The 11,307-nt window shown below is 44.1% G+C and overlaps 1 protein-coding gene across 1 annotated transcript; it reads left to right on the forward strand.

Moving 5' to 3' along the window:
- The first annotated feature begins 5,541 nt into the window (after positions 1-5,541).
- tcf19l (transcription factor 19 (SC1), like) lies at positions 5,542-11,021 on the forward strand. The gene is made up of 5 exons (XM_070847132.1): positions 5,542-5,812; positions 7,676-7,845; positions 8,827-9,220; positions 9,615-10,101; positions 10,682-11,021. The coding sequence occupies exons 1-5, from the start codon at positions 5,542-5,544 to the stop codon at positions 11,019-11,021; spliced, it is 1,662 nt and encodes a 553-aa protein (XP_070703233.1).
- The last annotated feature ends 286 nt before the right edge of the window (positions 11,022-11,307 follow it).

Consider the following 11,307-nt stretch of genomic DNA (forward strand, 5'->3'; position numbering starts at 1 on the left):
TGTGTGAAGGGTGAAGGGCCACAAGCCTCCTTTGTGCCTGTTGGAATAATAGCGCTAAAGTTCAGGCAATCACGGCTGATGAAGGCTTTATGAAAGGATTTCACTTTGTGTCACTCAGCCTCGTCTGATGATTTCTGTTTCATTACACCTCAGAGCGGCTTATTCACAAAGGCTCTCAGAACAGAAGTGCTGATCCGTGTGTGGGAAGGGGGAGATTTAATAAAATGTTCTTTCAGTTCTGGTAGATTCGCTCCTCTGTAAATCTACTATCTGTAATTCCAAAGAATAGAATGAAAACCCATGAAATGATACCTGCAGCGTTGCAGTTTGCTAATAATTCAGATTACAATAGAAATGTGATTTTATGCAGAAACATCAGAAGAACTGTCAACTGCAGTTCCACTCCAGTGCCACTCAGTGGCTCAACCTGTGATTGAATTTAGTCTTATTTTTAATTCATGACAGATAAATGGAGAGAATAATAGAAAACCACTGGTCTTTGCCCCTCTGAGCTCACTCTATGCTATACAGGAAGAACATTTTATGAGTGAGGAACACACGGTAACCTTTTGGATGAACTGGTCCCAGTTACACTGAGAATAATGTTGTAGTCACACATGTGTGTCCCCACCGTGATTCCCCCAGCACCTGAGAATGTTTTTTTATACAAGAAATAAAAAAAAAAGATGTTCCTAAAAATAATTTTCATATCACCGAACATCATTTACATCATTTCAAAGTGCATTTGCCGAAAAAAAAAGTCACACCTCCTTTGAATGAATGAACATGCTTGAATACATTTCATGGTCAGAAGTTTTTGTAGCATCACATTTAGCACCAAAAACACGACTCTCGCTCCCGACATGCTTGGTATTTCTCCTTACTCTGATATTATAGCCTATATCGACTGTCCGGTGTATACCTAAGAGTTAGTGTACCTGCAGCATGCTGACCTGTAGATTGCTTGTGGGACAGCAGCCATGATGCTGACAGCTAATAATGATAATAATAATAATATGAATTGCACTATTCTGTACAGCTGGCCTCCTGAGTCCATCCTGATCTCCTCGCTGGTTTCCCATCATCCTCCTTACCTTTCATAGCTGGCTCCCAGCTGAGAGTGATAGTTAAAGGAGCATACTGGTGTTTTTTAAAGGTTGCTGCCAATCATCCAGGGTGTCTTTTTTTTAATCTTGTTGGTGTCAGCGCCAGCAGCTGGAAATAAGAAAGTTTCCTCCTAAAAACGACTGTTTGGCTACTAACTGTACCGCATCATTCATGTTTTTATTTGCTGGGACATACTAACCAATCAAAAGGAACACACTCTTTTATTCTTTAACTAACACCGATACTCTCCTTTAACATCACTTCTGATATAATGTGCAGAGACTCCAATTCTTATGTTTATCTAAGGTGAGACGCTACAGGCAAAAACACTGTTTCTTTTCATGCACTGGTCAAAGTTTGGATTTGGGGCTATTTCACTGGCCTTGTATTTTATCCTGTTGGGTGTATAATTTTAGTACATACTGGATTCCTCCATAAAACTAAAATGGTTTTAGGAACCCCCAGAGTCAGGATGGCTCGTGAGGCTAAATTATATCCCATTGTTTGTTTCAGCTCATGATTCAGGCAGGAGAAGTATTGTCATTGTCAATATTACTGCTGTTGCTTCTGCACAAATGCAATTAAAAACGCTTTGACATGAGAAAAAAAAAAAGAAATCACCCTTTCTTTTCATTTGACCTCAAAATGTATCGGCGCAATTTTATTCTCTACAATCGATCTGTGTGGTTAAATCGATTAAATCGAGATAGTTTGGGCCTGTTTGTTGAATCTGTATGAATTCTGAAAACACAGACACAAACACAGACTTCATGTAGGATTGTTATCTGGTTTTGGCTTCCATGCTTCAGCCCAACATACAGTAACTCTACGTGTCTAGTTTTCTGTATATTTGCATAAAAGGTCACAAGCTGGTTGATTTAGTTGAATCCAGACCGTTTCAGCTTTACTGTCATGTTCAGTGTGTATTCCTCAGGATAATTCAAGTTTAGCTTGTAGATGTAAGACATTGCAAGATGTTACTGCTTTCATACCAGAAATCTGTGCTCGGGTCAGCGCTTCGTCTGCATAAACGTCTCTGTTGCTGCTGTCATTTTAAAAAGAAATCACTTAAATGCTTCATATGTAAGAGTTCAGATCTCAGTTGATGTTCTTCCGAAGCTGGGTAATCATTGACCTTAACGATACTTCAAGGCACTGCCACGAACAAGCGACCGCACCCCTTCGTTTGCTTGAAGAGTAAATCAGTGATTCTTTATACACCTGTACTATATAACACCTTTTGCATCCTGCACAGACTTTTGTAAAACTTCTCCTCTTTTCTGTAATGAATGAATAATTCCAATTAAATGACTTTTCAACAGAGAGCGAGTCAAGGGGTTTGTTTTTTGTGTCGTTGCTTTTGATGCTCTTTCTGTTGCATAGCTTCAGTGTGTGAAAGAAGAGTCTCCAACAACTTAGAGTCCTCCTCAATGAATGATGTGTGAATGTGACGTAATGTAAAAGCGATTTGAGTCATCGAAATGACTAGAAAGACGCTATACAAATACAGAGCGTTTACCGTTTCATTCATTCACACTCAAGTATTTTTCATTTGAATTTCAATACTGGATTAAGAAGTGTTCCAACAAATAGTCTGGAGGAGAACTAATAAATCAGCTACAGTACACAGAGCACATCATGGTTTCAACTTTATGTATATAAAGTATATGAATATAGTCAGAAGTACAAGTTGTGGGAAGTTGAGAATAGATTTGTACAGTATGAACTCTGCCCTAAAGCTGCAGCACCCACTCAGCTTATAGAGTTCGTTTTCTTCCTGCTTTTTCTTCAGCGTGTAAAAAACAGTGGCTGGTGGTTGTGAAGACGGGTTTTCATATGTGGTCTTGATACATTTTGCTCAGGGAGGGAAACATCAATGCATGCCTTCTCTTTCAAACCAACAACACATGATAGATACTTTATTTACTTTGAAAATTATTATATATTATACATTTATTAAAGATAATCATTCAGACCTATACTTCTGTGTTTTACTGTCTGTATGTGTTTAAACCTTAATCACTTTTATTTATACTGTACACGGTCAGTGTAAAACAGTTATTATAGTTTAGCATTTTTCATTAGTTTTGTATTTTTAATTTTTGTGTTTAATTCACTTTAGTTAGTTTCCACAGTGGGATTGTTTATTTCAGATACCAGTTGCATCAGTGTCTCCTCAGGCTGGTTGTGTTTACAAATTTGACCAAATTGACCAAGACATCTTTATATTTTTATTTAGTTTTTTTTTTATTTTTAAGTTTTGTAAATTCACAGTATCATTACTTGAAGCCCCCCCCCCCAAAACCTAGTTTCTATTTTCTTTACTTAACCATGAGTTTTTGTCAAATTCTGTCCCAGTAACTGCTCTGTACCAGCCCTGTCCCACTTTTGTCCCAACTCCGTACCATTACCATTTCTGTCCCACTACCCCCTCTGTCCCAGTACCATCTCTGTCCCAGTACCATCTCTGTCCCAGTATCAGCTGTGTCCCAGTACCCCATCTTCCCCAGTACCCCCTCTGTCCCAGTGGGGGTCCTCTGTCCCAGTACCATCTCTGCCCCAGTACCCCCTCTGTCCCAGTGGGGGTCCTCTGCCCCAGTACCACCTCTGCCCCACTACCACCTCTGTCCCACTACCCCCTCTGCCCCAGTACCCCCTCTGTCCCACTACCCCCTCTGCCCCAGTACCCCCTCTGCCCCAGTCCCACCTCTGCCCCAGTACCCCCTCTGCCCCAGTACCCCCTCTGCCCCAGTACCCCCTCTGTCCCAGTACCAGCTGTGTCCCACCTCTGTCCAGCGCCATGTGGCTCTCTGACACACGTGACCACAGCCCTCCTCCTCTGACAGGCCCGTCCTGCTCCCGCTGAACGCGCCCTGGCCGCCAGCCAATCGGGGCGGAGCAGGAAGTGACGCAGCCTCCAGCGCAAGGAAGCCTCGGGACTGGCGCGCCAAATTTCAAAGGACTTCCTCCTGGGAGGAAAGTAGTCGAAGAGCCGCACCGACGCCTGGCAAAGCACGGCGATAAAACCCCGCAGAATCAATGAAAAGTGCTTAAATTCGAGGAGATAAACGCGTTGGACGGCGTTTGAGGAGAAACTGACTTAAACTCGGTGTGAAGCTCAGTTATTGTTGTAAGTGGCAGCTTTGACTTTCATCTCGTCCTACAAGGAACTAACGTCAGCTAGCTTAACTCTGTTTCTCACTGACAAGCTAAAACCAGGATTACGTCTCTCATTGCGTCTTGGGCTTATTTTAACGCCAGTTAACGCATGCTTGTTAGTAAAAATGTAGGTTTGCACGAGAATAGGTGCACTTGTTGCTGCAAAAAACAGTTTTTACCTGACAAGCCGTTCATTTCTGTCGGTTATTGTTTCTTGCTTTGTGTCGTGGTCCCATGATTTGGCCAGTGAGCCTCTGGGACGTGCAGCTGTTTCACGGCATGCGGTGCAAACTGCGGTTAGATGTGCGTTTAGTTATATAGTGCATATAAGTTTAATGTTTTTTTACTGGTTTGTTGTAAATTTAGCACCTTCATGTTTCTGCTCCAGGCTGACATAATCTTAATTCAACGAGAAAGTGCAATGAAATGACAAAAGAATGTTTTGTTTTGTGCCTTTATGCCAACTGAGGTGTCAAGAATGTTACATTTAAAGTCTGTGCTGATGTTATGACCCTAAATAGGGCAATTAAGCAAAAGCCTTTTTTGTCTCAAGGAGTTTTTCTTTTGTTTTCTTTCAGATCAGAGGGGATCAGCCTGTCGGGCTTCTCACCTGTGAGAGGCTGATGTCAGTGGATTTTGATCTCATTTACACACACAGGGGCTCAGATGACAGCTGCTCACACCTGGAAGTATTGAAAGCTAAATGTCACGCCTGTCAAGTTTTTTGGCAGGTTTTCTTTTTGCAGTTTTAATGTTTACTGCACCTTTCAGAGTAGTAACACACAGACTGCCCGTGTTACTGGACCTCTTTTTTTTTTCTGTTTTATAGCCTCCACTCCATGGGGGATTTAATCTGTTTCAGCCTGAGCTCATAACAGTGTGCAGAAGCTCATTTCCACACCTCACCAGCTTATACATCTCTATATCCTCATTATTTATTCATGTATTCGCAGCAGGGCACAACAAGTCATCAGCTTTCCATACTAATGCGTACACCTGTTGCTCAGAGCTGCCGCACCTGTCTGTAACCTTCACACTCACTGCTTTCACACATATGCTGAGAATATTTTATCTCGCAAAATAGGTTTCTGTTAGCAGTCAGCACTCTCTGGTCAAATCCAAATGACTTCAATTGAACCTCTGTCCATTAGCAAAGAGTTATATTGCACAATGGATTCCAGCCTCCTGTAACTCGGGGCCTGTCACAGATCAGGTGTGGCCTCAGGGTGGGGCAGGTGAGGGCTCAGTGGTGGCAGACAATCAAACCCTTCAGTCATGCTGTCCGGGGTGCAGCCATGCTTCCAGCTGCTTCGGATCGGTTCGTCAGCTGGCGACTCGGCGCGGGACCTCTACACATTCAGGCCAACGCTGAACCACTCTGTTTTCCGTCTGGGCCGGGCGGCGGAGCTCTGTGATGTCACGCTGGACTCGGCGTCGGTGTCTCGAATCCACGCTGAGCTGCACGCAGAGAGGGAGGCGAGTGAAGGTGATACAGCTCCACAGGAGGAGGGCTGGAGGGTCCACATCAAGGACAGGAGCAGTCATGGTGAGAGAAGGGCCTGAGTCACACACACACACACACCCTGCTGTCTGTCTGTCTATAGTTGGGAGGACACTCATTCACATAATGTCCCTGCCCCTTACCCTAACCATCCCAACTAAATACCTAACCTCAATCTAATTTTAACGTCAAGCCTAAAACCAAGACCTAACCCCCAAAAACCCCTTTGAGTTGTGAGGACCAGGCAGGGGCAGGGATGTCCTTCACAATGGTTTAAAGCAGAAATTTCTTCTCACGATTATTCAAAGATGCGCACACACACCTTTACAGTCATTGTGGAAGTGAGAGGAAGGCAAGATGAGACACCCGCTTACAAGAAATATCAGTACTTGTGCAGGGAAACATCCTCTCACAAAACCACTACACACACTTTCATTCTTGTTAATGGAAAGAAGAACAAATTTTTGTGTTTAGGACGCAGATGAACAAGCGCAGTCACTTGTGCGAGAGGAATAAAAAACGGGACCCCACACAGAAATTCGATCGACAGGAATACAGATATGATTTATTGTAGACGCACAAGATGAAACGCACACATTCTGTCTTCAGTTGAATTACTGACAGAAACACCAAAGCTAACACCTGCAGCCTGACAGCAGCTGAGCCCCTCAAACCAACATATCCACAGCTATTAACTGCCCAAACACAGCTGTCGATACACAGGATAGCTGAAGTCTCACATGCACACATTGGGAACTGAGTGCATCTCTGAAACCTCAACTTTAAAACTTAAAAAACCGTCATCTTTCCGGCCAGGGCATGCAGAACCTTCCCAGCCTGTAGTGTCCTGACTGTTATAGTGAGAAAAATAGGGTACAGATTTAAAAATACCAATTATCCTTCAAAGCAAATTCACAAATAAGGCGCAACAGTGGGTGTGTGTATGTAAATGTCAGACAAGAAGGAAACGGCCTTGCATCGCATGTATGTGGAAGCCACATATTATATCTTACTACCTCAGTTTGCTAATAGACTAAAGTGAAAACTGAAGTGCACAGGAAGCAGTGCAAGTCGAGGAAAGGAGATCGGGAGGGAAAGTTGGGTCTTCGCTTAAGGCCAATGGACTGTGTCTGACAGGGTCTGAATCTTAACTGTGCTCTTACTGTCTAATTTTTCAAGTAATTTCACAGTCTGTTTCACACATTTTTCATTCCTGCTATTAAAATTACATTTTAGTATTCACTCTGCATTTCTCATTTTCTGCTGTGCTGTCATGGCCGTTTGATTGCCTTGTAGCCTTCCAGGGCCTCAATTCTAGGTCCATTTCACAGACTGTTTTACATTTCCTCTCAATTCTGGAAGCTGTAAACACATTGATAGTCAACAAATGACTGTGTTTTGGGGCTTGCTTGATTTATTCTTTGTTGTTTGTCAGATGCTCGTATATTAAAAAGTTCTGTGATAATCTGGCCCCAGATGACATCTTCCTCTACTGCCAAACTGTTGCTTCTTTGTCTTATGTTTGTTTTTTGACTGATAACATGACTTAAAGGAAAGTTTCCCACTATTCACCTGTCAGTGTGGCCAAGTGAGAATCTCTAACTATCTTATTTTGTGGGCTAAGCTAATTTAGTGCCAGCCCTTTTATAGAAAACTTCTACAGCAGTAATAATAGTAATAACTTAAATTGTGCAGCAGTTTTCAATACAAGTAACAAATTGCTTCACAACAGTCGATACAAACAACAGAAAACGCATAAATAGAAAAAGATTACCCAATAAAAGTGTCAAAAGAAGTGAAATGAAATGAAGAACTGACTCTGCTGCTTGATCTCTGGCGTATTGATGCTTGTTGAAGCTGTCATTGAATAAAATACTTCTTTGCCTCCTCTTGCTCTTGTGTTGCTAGGCACCTGGGTCAATGAGGTCCGCCTCCAGCCCGGCGTCCAGTGGGAACTCTCAGACTGCGACACGCTGACCTTCGGTGGCCAGTTGGCTCCAGGCAGCCCCGAGTTCTACTTCCTCTTCCAGAAGGTCAAAGTTCGCCCACTGGACTTCGATGCCATCACAATTCCGAAGGTAATCATTGTTGTGATTTTTAAAGACAGAAGGAGAAGCCGTTACAAACACAGATTAGTTCATAGGTTGCACTTCTTCATAAAGCTTTCGTGGGCTCGTTCAGCTCAACGCGTCTGCTCTCTGAAAGCTCCGCCTCGTTGTGGTTCGGCTGCATGCAAATTCAGACTGTTGACAGCTGAACAAGTTTTACCAGCATGACCACAACAACAAATGGTCACATGATCCAACTAAGACCATGTATTAATAGTGGCTGCATGTTGAGTTGGAATAGAGAGTTTTAAAAACTAATTTAGATGTACTGTAGCATGTTTATCTCAAGAGTAAGTACATCAAGGCAAGCTGATGGCATGCAAGTGAGTTCCCAACACTTTCACTATTACTTGTATTTGAATAATGTGTGGTAGGAGATGACTTGCCTTTTTAGAAGAAAAATAAATGTATATTTGTGAGCTATTTTTGAAAGCTGTTTCTTCAGAATGAATCAATAGTCCAGCGGGTTGAGTGCCAATGGCAGGGGCGGGAGTGGGGAAAGACCTGAAAGACACAACTGTCGGATTAGGCCTTTTCATGGGATTTATTGAGCATGAGAGAAATGTAGAATAATACCATCCTTTATCTTTCCCTCCTACTTGTGCCTGAATAGAGTGTGCAGACGTTGGTCCATGAGACACTTTGGTTAAGGTGTCCACTAGGTGGCATATGAACATTCAATATGGCAGGGACACAATTGATGGGCAGAAAAAAATCAACTTTCAGTGTCATTTTAATGATAGAATCTGCTGCTATCGTATTTTGTGGTTAAATTAAGTATAAAAGTGTAGAGATTGGCTTTTTAAGATGACATTTGCTCAACTAACTTTTATTTTTCTGGTGAAACAAACCTCAATTTGTTAAACAAAAGGTGCCGTCCTCTGATGGCTATTTCTGTTTGGTCTTTATTGCATAAAATTCTTATTTATATATTCATATCTTGTCTCCCAGGCGGGCACCTTCTCCTCTGACTTACAGAACCGGATTAGGACCAACCAGGACCGCAAGATGGCGGCCAACCTGGACCTGTCCAAGCTGACCTTCAACCGGGCCACCATCATCCTCAACTCCATCGGCAGCCTGAGTAAGATGAAGGGCAGCGCCTGGACCTTTAAGAGGAGCCACAGCCATGAGGGAACGGCCTCGGACCCCGGCTCCTCCTCCTCGCCTCCCCTGGCCGTGGGCTTCTCCTCTCTGCTCCCTCCCTCCACACCTCCATCGTTCTCCTCTGCAGCCTCAGTGCCTTTGACCAAGTCCCTGCAGCCCACCTCCAGGAGCAGGAGGAAGTCGGCCCACACGGTGCTCCTTGAGGACGACAGCTCAGACGAGCCCAGGAGTCGAGGCGGTAAGGCTCAGCTTAAAAATACCACTGCTGGCTCACTGATTTTTCTGCAAACAGTGGAGGCTGCAGAGTTTGATAAGGAAGTGTAAATGTGTTTTTTTTAAACATGTTTTCTAAAACTGTTAATGAAGGTGCACATAAGAGAGATTCAGACTGATAATTTATGTATTCACTCTTTATCACCGATTTCACTGAAGCAAAATCAGAGTTAAAGTTGGGAAATAAATTGGTGAAATGAGAATAATTGAACAGTAGGGAAGTCAGAGTCAAAGTTGTCAGCTAATTACTAGCTCAGGTAAGGAGAACTTAAATGCCGGCCTCTAAAAATGTGCTGGGAAATGGAGTCTAGATGTGATCACTGCTCCTACTGCAAAAATCTCATTTTGGTGTTGTTCAGCTCTCCCGGTAGCTGTGGAGGATGGACAGAGAGCGAGGGGGAAGAAGAGACGGCGGCTCTACAAGTCTGAGTCGGAGGGCTTCAGCTCTCCTCCTCCTCTGCCGCTGCAGCCCAAGAGCCACAACGAGGTCCGGCGGCCACTAGAGGCCAAACCGTTTCCTGTTGGCATCAGGACCATCGGAAGTTTCCATGGCGCCATGACGAACAGCAGACTCAACCACCACCTCCTCCAGGCATCCTTCACCAACCCTGCTGTTCACAAACAAGAAGTGCAGACGATGCAGCGGGTCCAGGCGGTGAAACCGTCCCAGAAGCCCGTCTACAGCTGTCCCACCGCACAGAGAGGCAGGCGGAGGGCTCACAGCTCCCCAGTCTTCTCCCCTCTGGTGGTCGGAGGGGAGAGCTACAGCCTGGCCTCACCCTCCGTCAGGATCCGCACGGAGGACAGAGGCAGGGTGCAGTTCAACAGATTTCACCATCCTACAAGGTACAATATTAGAAAAATCTGCCACCAAGCAAACCGCCATATTTATCTGTTGGCATCTTTGTCCGACCTCCACAAAAGTCAAAAGTTCAAATTCTAAACTGAAGGTGCTTTAATTTAGTGTTGCACCTTTTTTAGTCAGACGTGTGTCATGGGTGCAGGAGATGAAAATGATCTGATAAATTGATTCCTCGTGAAGTTTAATTATGGATTGTTATCACACTAAATGTTCCTCCGGTGTTTCATATCAAAGCAGCATTACTTTTTTTGCACATATCCTACAGCTGATCTCGGCGGCGGGATATCTATAAATAATCAGGTTATTTTTGAGTGTAACAGAGGACACAGTCAACCATGTTTTTCAATATTTTATAGTCTAACTAAATATGAAGGAGCTAAGAGTGGAGTATGGGGGTTGTTTGTTACAAGTGAATCCATGGTAGAATGAAAACCCAGATTTGATGTTGATTTTAAATATTAAACCATCTGTAAACAGTAGCTTGTCCCTTCCTTTTCCCTTCGATGTCATCAGCTGACCTTCCTCTTCTGTCTCTTCTGTCTCTGGTTTCTTTTCTCCTGGCAGCAAGCGACGAGGCCGCCCCAGAAAACACCCCCTCCCTCCCCGGCCTTCCCTGCCCTCTCCATCCTCCTCGTCTTCTTCTTCCACCTCCTCGGCCTCCTCATCCTCTGGCTCCTCCTCTTCCTCCTCTGACGATGAGGATGACGAAGAGGAGGAAGACGAAGAGGTGGCTGTTGGTGCGATTGAGCCGTGTGCGGCGCTGCGGTGTCGGCTGCCCCAGCAGGACACGGTGCAGTGGATCCAGTGCGACGTGTGCGATGCCTGGTACCACATAGACTGTCTACCTGTCGACCGCAAGAAGCGCGTCGACCCCAACGCCGACTTCCACTGTGGATGTCGCTGATATGAGAGAGACACCAAGTTTCTAGCAATGAAATGAAATGCTACAGTTTAGACATTCAAGCTACCACATTTTCTCCCTTTAAAAGTTTATTTCCTTCCACACTCCTGGAAATCAACAGACTTTTCACCGAGCTGCTCCACTCAAGCATGCAATGTTTTTCTCTTACCTCTGAAGCTGCTGGTGCGGTTAAAGAGTTTCCTTCAATTTTTACATCCTGATCTTCCCAAGTGTGAGGATTTGTGAAAGTGAAAGTCACAAAGCGGCTTCACGAACCCCCCACTCAGTT

Source organism: Pempheris klunzingeri, chromosome 16 (assembly GCF_042242105.1).
Source record: "Pempheris klunzingeri isolate RE-2024b chromosome 16, fPemKlu1.hap1, whole genome shotgun sequence".
Taxonomy (NCBI): domain Eukaryota; kingdom Metazoa; phylum Chordata; class Actinopteri; order Acropomatiformes; family Pempheridae; genus Pempheris; species Pempheris klunzingeri.

What these genes read in the sequence shown, in the direction of transcription:
- tcf19l (XM_070847132.1), top strand. Translation starts at nt 5,542, where the DNA reads ATGCTGTCCGGGGTGCAGCCATGCTTCCAGCTGCTTCGGATCGGTTCG. An exon ending in CAAGGACAGGAGCAGTCATG is followed by an intron (nt 5,813 to 7,675) that starts GTGAGAGAAGGG and finishes TTGTGTTGCTAG; the next exon opens with GCACCTGGGTCAATGAGGTC. An exon ending in AGATTTCACCATCCTACAAG is followed by an intron (nt 10,102 to 10,681) that starts GTACAATATTAG and finishes TTCTCCTGGCAG; the next exon opens with CAAGCGACGAGGCCGCCCCA.